General features: G+C 42.0%; 1 protein-coding gene across 1 annotated transcript; it reads right to left on the bottom strand.

Moving 5' to 3' along the window:
* Window positions 1-1699: 1699 nt before the first annotated feature.
* LOC118408694 (tensin-3-like) lies at window positions 1700-4703 on the bottom strand (the record flags this gene model as incomplete). The annotated part of the gene is made up of 4 exons (XM_035809549.1): window positions 1700-1822; window positions 3417-3428; window positions 4029-4079; window positions 4606-4703. Coding segments are annotated over 4 exons (284 nt in total), but the record flags the coding sequence as incomplete, so codon positions are not given.
* Between the last annotated feature and the right edge of the window lie 4042 nt (window positions 4704-8745).

The raw sequence follows: 8745 nt of genomic DNA, 5'->3' as shown, positions 1-8745 counted from the left end.
GGGTGGCAAATCCCGCATTTTATCAACATTATGGAACCATTTAAAAAGTTGCGAATTCCGATTTTTTTCCATAACCATTGGGGCCAGGGGACCCCCCTTTACCGGGGGAAAAAGGCAATTTGGTTGACCTTTCTTTGCTTTTAGTTTTTGTAGGAGGGGCCATATTAACGGTGCACACCCCAGTTTATTTGGGGTCTCAAATCGAGGCTGCGCACCCCCAAGTCGAGAGGCCGTCTCTTCAAGAAAATAGATTTAAAGCAGAAAAGCCGTATATGAGAATGACGGGTATCACTCCAGCTTTAAGAACAGCCGGGTTTCAGTTTCTTCACTCTCTCTACTTTTCATAATTTTGGGGGGAGAAAAGTTTTTTTCACGCAAAAAAGTATGCACAAAAAGGGGAATTTTGACGTGGAAATAAACCCATCACCTATAGTTTAGTCATGAAAATGACTGATATTGTCGGAAAGAGAATACACTTAAGATTAATCAGGCAAAAAATAAAGAAAATCGTAACACTGAGATTTTTACAATAACCCGACGCGCGAGGCATACCAACACGGCTCACAGACCGCATATGGACGGGAAATCTGGGTCAACGGCGAATCACTTCCAACGCGTAGAAATACAAGGAAGTGACCCTCGGGCCCAAAACCAATTTGCACCAAAAACACATCACTTCTTACGCTTTTTAGCCATGCCAGTATTAAATGCCACTTCGCAGCAGATTATGAGAAATTCGAACTCAAACACGGACCCTCGAGACCCTTTCGTCACATTTTTGTCGCGCACTATCTCGGACCCCTGTCGCGGAAGAATTGGTGTGTGCACCGTTAAGAAGAAATTTTAAAACTATTCCCTCTGAAAAACAGTGCACAACTGGCAAAACATTTTTTTCAGGATCCCCCCCTTAGCAAGTGTCATGGGGACCCCTCAGGGACCAACCACTGTTTTCAACAATGGGTACTTAGAAAGCAATTAGCACCTATCTGATAATTAATTGTGCTCGCCCAAAGGACCATCTCTTGCAGACATGCAAGTTTTCACAGTTTAAAATACAGGGTTTCTCACCTAGTTAAAAAGTAATCAGCTATGAAAGAGGTGTTTTTTTAACAACTAGAAAACAAATGGTTGGGGCCATAACCTATCCAAAAGTCTACATAACCATCCCTACTGCTATCATATATCCAAATACATAGGCCAATTTACTTATATTTTATTCGAAATGTTAGACCAGATCACTAAAACATGACTGTGCTGTTAATAGGGTTATCGATAACATTTTGTTGTTCTGTATGTAGCTAAGCATTGTAGCACCGTTGTTTATAAGTTGTTGCTCTACGCTTGTACATCAGCGTTCTGGCCAGCCTGAAAGTTTTTTCCACCCCTGAATTTTAAATGGAAATCCTGTCAAAGTAGCAACCATCTAAGGGGACTCCAGAGTATGCTCCCTAGGAAAATTTTGAAACCTAAACCCTCTGAAAACCATTTTCTTTATTTCTTAATTTTTGCTGGGTTCAATTAGAATCTTTACATGCCAGTTTTTGTCCATCACAGGGCAGAATGAGCAGAATTTTTGTCCGTCCCAGCAGCAAAATTCCGTCAAAGGATGGAAGGATGAAAATGCTGGCTAGAACCCTGCCCCACATTGTACCTTGTACGATTGTCCAGCAAAAAAATTCATTCCTTCATCAGTTCTCACCTTGCAGTGCACAACCACCACATGGTTGGGGTCAGAGTTCAGCCAGGAGTCCATGGACTTACAGATGCTGCAGAGCCGTTCCAGGGGTGGGGCATGATGGTCCGGCCAGCCGAAATCCAGCACCTACAGGTCAAGGGTCAACAACGACAAGGGTTAGGGCAGACAGACCCTCCGACGTTGTAATCTCCAAGCAGATCCCACAGTAGCATAAAACAGTATCAAAAGCTGGCAGACAAGTGAAGCCGGCCTAGGAGTGTGTTTGTGACCGGTGCCTGTGTGACTCCCTTTGGCCGGCTATACTCCTTGGCCAGCTTTGATACTATCTTATGGCACCGTACGATCTGCTTGGAGATTACGACGTTACGCAAAGTTTAGGCCACACCAATTTAATTTGTTGGTTCTTTCATAGTGGATTTTTTATAGTGAAAATATCGCAACCGGATTTCATAAAAATAATAGTCAGGGAGGAAAACTTGAACATGACCACATTTAGTACATAAAACTGAGTGCTCGAGGCATAAACCTGGTCCTTGGGCTGTATCTTCACTATGTTTTTCCAGTTAAGCGTATTTTTTTTTAAATCTGATAACCAACAAATTAGATTGATGTGGCCTTAACATGTGATGTTCTCTGTTTCAACACTCTAAAGCAGTCAGGAAAGATGGTACATCTAAGTAGAAATGACAGGGACCAAGTTGTAGAATTGGGGGTTCAACATGACATAGTATGATGAGGAGTAATATTGAACAGTTTCTAAAATATAAGAACAGATCTCTTATGAGAATGAACAGAAGTTTTGGCTGGTAAGTCTCTAAAGATGGCCGAAAATTCAAAATGGCTTTGGCTATGAAGGAATTAAAAAAAGAACATGATAAAAATAGGCCCTTTTCATCAAATCAGAGATTTCTATTTAAGATTCAAAAATCATTAATAACCAAAACAGTTTTACTGGATCGAGAAGGCAACAGTTTCTAGAAACTCTTATTAGTGCTAAATAAGAACTTTTTTAAAATTTTGGGGAAAGTGGCCAGGAAATTTTGTATCCCCTCCTACATTCCTTCCTTTAAAAGCTTTACTACTATCAATACAAAAGACAATCATTCAGAACAAAATACCTAACTGACCCAAAAACTTTTCAAAAATAAAGTACGAAAGTTCGACTGGTTCATCTTTTTCAAGGGAACAGTAACACCTTAAGTCCTTCCATATCATTTCAACTGGGATAACCAATGTGGCACTGCACACAATTACAAGAGCTCTGAGCAGAGCTGTCTCCATCCAGGACCCCTCCCATCTTCCTGGGACGGAAATTTGCATGTTGGGACCAGGGTCCTTCAACGGAATTTTTCAGCTGGGGACGGAAAAAAATTTTGCCCATTCCGTCCTCTGTGAGCAAAATTTAACCCTTAAAATGCTGGAAATAGCATTTTAGAGGGTCTAGATTTAATATTTTTCCTTGGCAGCCCCTAGGACGGAAAATGATTTCTGGCTGGCTACAACCCTGGTTGGGACAGACAAAAATTACACCCCATCTGTCCAAAAAATCTGAACTTCAGTACGTAATATTGACGAAAATTTGCTTAATATTTTACGAGGAAAATCAACAACATGAGCTCTCTAACAATGAGAGGGACGGGAAAAAAATTAAAGCTGGAGACAGCCCTGGCTCAGGGTTAAAAAAAAGAAGGAGGGGAAGAAGAGTGAGAGGTATGCTTACATCAGGACATCCCTGGATTCATGGAAGAAAGAGAGCATGAATGAACAAACAGGAAGAGGATACCAGATGGACGCCATGACTATCGGATCATCGTGATTTTGCAGGGTTGGACAAGACTACTGGCTCGATTGCTGGGGCAAATGAAAGTGCTGATCGGGCAAGCGCATGTCCTGTTGTACTTGCCTAATTTTTCCATGGATATGAAGTAAGGTCACGTTCTTTGTCATTTCCTATAAATACATGACATTCACACGAAGGGTAAGTCTAGCTAGCTGAAAGAGTCCTTACTCCTTGGTCTTGTAGTTAAAGCGTTGTTACATACTTTAAAATGTTTCTTTAAGTGAAAAATAAAAGGAGTACTTTCCTGCAAGTACAAATGTGTTTTGAATATATCTAAATTTAGGAGCGAGTAAAAATGTAGTTCAGGCCAGTAGGTTTATCATGTACTAGCACGATAGGGCAAGGAATCTTTTTTTTTAAACTTGTCCAACCCTGCTTTAAAACAGATTTCTAAAGCTGTAACCATACGAGAATATAAGGAGGAAGTGTGAGAAATCATGGAGGATGCAGAACCATCAACCGAGTTGCCCATCCTGGGATGGCAACACTCACCTGGGTGTTGAGCTTGGATATGTCGTACCTCTTCTCAGATACATTAAAGATCTGGAAAAGATATAAATATAGTATTAGAGTCAATTCCACATTAGATATGGATGTTTGTTGCCTTATGTTCTAACAGTTTTGAATAAAATGTAACAATCTAACTGATTTGAACTATTTCTAACAATCAGTGTCTGACCCTCTCTGTAAAAAATACCCTGCTACAGAAACAGCGAGGAAACTTGCTTCCCTATGAGGACCTACTCCCCGGAGTAGGGGGCATATGGTCAGCGCATGGGGCCCGCAGCACCCTTTTTACATCTCAAAACAAGAATTGCAATATAAACATGATTGAAGTGGCAATGATTGTTTCTTACAGTCTTACTGGAGGTGAATATAAGACGAACCAAGTCTGGGAAAGAATGGACTGGATGTTTAGTCCAGTGGTTTAGGGGCATTTTTTGCTGGATTTTCTCTTTTTTTCGCTCCCTTCCGCATTAGATTTGAGGTCTCCAGAGGATGTCATCCACAAAATTAAGTCAGTGTGGCCTTACACTAAAATAAAACCCTGGCTAGAACGCTGACTCACCATGTAGTTGTCCCCATGTTTGGTCTGCAGCATCTTGGCCACATCCTTCAGGTTGTTTCTGTAGGTGGACTCCAGCCCCCCTGCTGGGAAGGACATGGCTGCAAGGGGAACACAAGACAATGTTACAAACAAACACACACCTGCAGTACCAAAGAAACTTGCTAGGAGGCACAAACTTACCACACCTCCAATACACACTTGCAGTACCAAAACATTTGCTGCAGGGCAAAAGCTTATAACACTTCAAATACACACTTGCAGTACCAAAGAAGGGGGCACAATGTCACAAACAAACACACATCTGCACTACCAAAGAAACTTGCTAGGGCGACAACAAGTCTTTATGACATGTGCTTAGCCCAGTTGCGTAACTTAAGATTTAGACAACTTGCTTGGGGTCCAAGAGATTTTCTGACCTACCCTATAAAATTTTGAACTGGAGACCGGCTATATCGGCACTGCCTATACATGTTTTGATGATCATTCTTTTTGGTTTCAGGTGTAAAGTATATGTAGTCTGTGGACTGAAATCATGCCAACTTCGGTGATGATAATACCACACTCCAAAATAGGGACAGACATCCACTATCATGGGGCTACCAACATTCTGTGCAAATGCCCAAGTTTACCCCAAAGCTCAGAGGAAACTCCAAAGACAGTAGTTCAGTAGGGCAGAGCACCTGAGATTCTGCAAATAGCAGCAGTGAGGAAATACAAGATCATAGGTCTTTGGGACCTGCTTATACTGGGGTTTATATGAGCCTACAAGGTGTTAAAACTTGGCATTTCGTAGAGTTTCCCACACTAGGATACACTGAGCTGGACTGTCCGTAATCTCACTGGTGAAAATCTAACAGGAAGGGGTCTTCAGTACCTTAAATCAAGTCTTGACAACAGTGGGAATAATTTACCACGGCTTTCTCCAAGACCCATTGCTCCATTCTGTCACTGAATTTTGCTTGCTAGTAGGACAGACAAATTTACCCAATCCATCCAAAAACTCAAACTTTATGACATGAAATTGATGAAAATGTATTTCATGCACACAAAAATGACAGATTTGACAAACAAAATCAACAACATGTCCTCCCAAACAAGGAGTGGGACCGAAAAAAAACGAAGACAAGCCTGATCTTTACTTTTGAAACAATTAGACCAGTTCACCAAAGGCAATGCATGGCAAATGCAAAGTACAGTGTACCAAGATCTCCAATATCCAAGGATAAACATGAACAATACAAAGTTCATGACCACCTTGTCTGTTTGTATTCATAACCTTCTTTCTTGCCCCTAGAGAGCATCTAGTGCTGGTAATTAGTAGAACTTAATGAATGTCTTGGGAGCTGTGTGTATTTTCCTTTAAACCCACAGGCGTAGGTGACACTGTCTCCTACAGTGAGTTATGGCTGGTAAACTGTGCCACATGTTTGATGAAATGTTCCCAAGTTCAAGTTTGCCCCTGGTGTCTGGTTAATCACAACATCAAGTACAACAACTGGGTTGCAGCCCAGATGCCCCCCTCCCCAGTTTCCTGTGACCTGACGCTGCACTCTGGTTGAATCAACACTAGCTTGGGTAAGTCCCAATCAATTTTGGCGTTGGTTAGGTAAAGTTTAGTTTATCCATGATAACACTAGCTTACAATTGTATGTACATTCACAGCAAGAGCTACCTATCAACAAAAAGTTGTGACCACAGCATGTACAGAACACTGATCTGCTGCAGTAGTAGAGTTTAGAAAGCTACTAGGGGGCCAAAAATCATTTCAAATTTTGGAAGCCTCATCAGTTGCAAGACCTAAACACAATCCAAATACAAGGGCAATCCATCCAGCCAGCCCATGATTCGTGTCCTTTTTGGGGAAGGTAATAAAATACACAAAGAGTTCAGTATGATGGTAACACAAATAACACAATCTTTCTATCATGGAATATCCATTTGAACCTGTGAAAAAGTCTCCACTAATTCAAATTACAGATAACGTAAATAAGACAACTTTCCTGACCAATAAGGAAATTTAGTTTACTTTACTTTATCGAGTTTGCAACATGGGCAATACAAAGTGGGCAGGTAGGAAGCGCGGCTGATAGGTGTGACCACATCAAAGGGAAATTAAAAAGGCCAGCCTACGCCTTACAGAAAGTGAAATACCCCCTAAACCTCAAGGAGAGACCTACCAAACAAACTAAAGCGTTTATAAACCAGAGTGACAGAGAAGAGAGGCAGCTCTGATTGTTGTTATCTGCCCAGCTGCTGTATGAAGACATGCTGTAGTCCCAGTGGAGTACATAATTAATCTCCCAATCACAAGGACATCAGCTTATCTCCTACTGTAAACACCATTATCAGGGACCCACCTCCCATATGCCACATGTCTGGACACACTGTCTGTTGTGATTTACTGGGTTCTGAAGTATTTACCTTGTCTGACCAAACAGAGTAGGGTAAGGCAGTCATCCTTAACTGAGATTCAATGAAGCATGGAGATTCAATGAAGCATTTTTTTTTCAGCCAAGCACTCTGGGTCAACTCTACTCTTCTTGGTAAGTGTGCTGGGTTCTTTATTGTTCCTCATACACAGAAGCATACAAATACAAAACACCCTCCTGTACTCAGCTAAACATACATAAATACACAGATGCATCAGTTTTAAAACCCATTCCAAATGGACTGATGCAACCCTAGCTCACATTGCTTCACTTTTCATCCATTGCCTTTTATCCATATGGCAGAAGCAGTAGGGCCAGTTATATAATTAACATTTGCAGGGATATTGTTGTCTTGATCTGTACATATTGCTGACCTTAAAAGAATTGTTGACTGCTGCCAATCCATCAACGGATCATAAAAACTAAAGATGTCAGATCTCCCATCACTTTCAGAAATGATCTACCCTATCTAAACAAGACATCATGTCCTTTCTCTAATCCTGAATCCTTGGGACCATTCTTTGGGACACTTTTCTTGTCTGACCTCCCTGTCCATCAAACGTCACTACCTGTTATCTTTACCCCATCCTCTGACAGACTGAACCTTCCACAGTTTCAGCTGTCCCATCGTCCTGTCAATCATCCCCCCTCCCTCTACTTTCCTGGACAGATATTCCTGCTGACCAAACTACAGCAGTTACTTCCTAAAATAATTTCATCAGGTTGGCAGGTCATAGGATAGTAGAGTTTTCTTTTACACAACCTGTTCATCTTACTGGTAATAGTGGTATGGTAACTGCTGACGTTTTGATGCCTGTCAGACATGTCCTTAGAGCTTCTAACTGGAGTTCTGCTTCTCGCCGCTATATGACTTAGACGATGTAGGTGGCGCTTTTGCCACGAGAGAGCACAATCCCATATGTGGCTAAGATTGTATCCCAGTTATGAACTGTGACGAGGGGGGGGGGGTACAACCTTAGCCACATTTAGGATGGTGTTCTCACTGCAAAAGCACCACCTACATAGGCTACATATATATATATAGTGGCGAGAATTCCAATTAGAAGCTCTGAGGAAGATGTCTGACAGGCATCGAAACATCAGCAGGTAAACTTACTGGTTGCGTAAAAAGAAAACTCTACTACCATACAATTTCTGTTATCTGATTCTCCTTTCAATCATATCCCCTCCCTCTGTTTTCCTGGACAGATTCTCCTGCTGACCAAACTCTTGCAGTTTCTGCTGTCTGATTCTCCTGTCAATCACAGGTCCTCCCTACTGTTTGTCTGTTCCCCCTCACTAATTTCCACTCTTCCCTCTCCTGTTACTTCCTCCATCTGTGACACACCCCCCCCCCCCTTTCCTGGACAGGTCCACTTGCTGACCAAACTTCTGCACTTTCTGCTGTCTGATTGTCCTGTCAATCACGGATCCTCCCTACTGTTTGTCTGTTCCTCCTCACTAATCTGCACTCTTCCCTCTCCTGTTACTTCCTCCATCTGTGACCCCCCCACCCCTTTCCTGGACAGGTCGACTTGCTGACCAAACTCCTGCACTTTCTGCTGTTGTCTGATTCTGCTGTCAATCACAGGTCCTCCCTACTGTTTGTCTGTTCCTCCTCACTAATTATCTCCACTCTTCCCTCTCCTGTTACTTCCTCCATCTGTGCTCTGAAAGCCACCTGCCAATCACTTGCCAAACAGATTAGGGG

The sequence above is a fragment of the Branchiostoma floridae genome, unplaced genomic scaffold (assembly GCF_000003815.2).
Source record: "Branchiostoma floridae strain S238N-H82 unplaced genomic scaffold, Bfl_VNyyK Sc7u5tJ_346, whole genome shotgun sequence".
Classification (NCBI taxonomy): Eukaryota; Metazoa; Chordata; class Leptocardii; order Amphioxiformes; family Branchiostomatidae; genus Branchiostoma; species Branchiostoma floridae.
The sequence above is the reverse complement of the archived record's forward strand: the minus strand, read 5'-3'. Positions and strand labels throughout refer to the sequence as shown.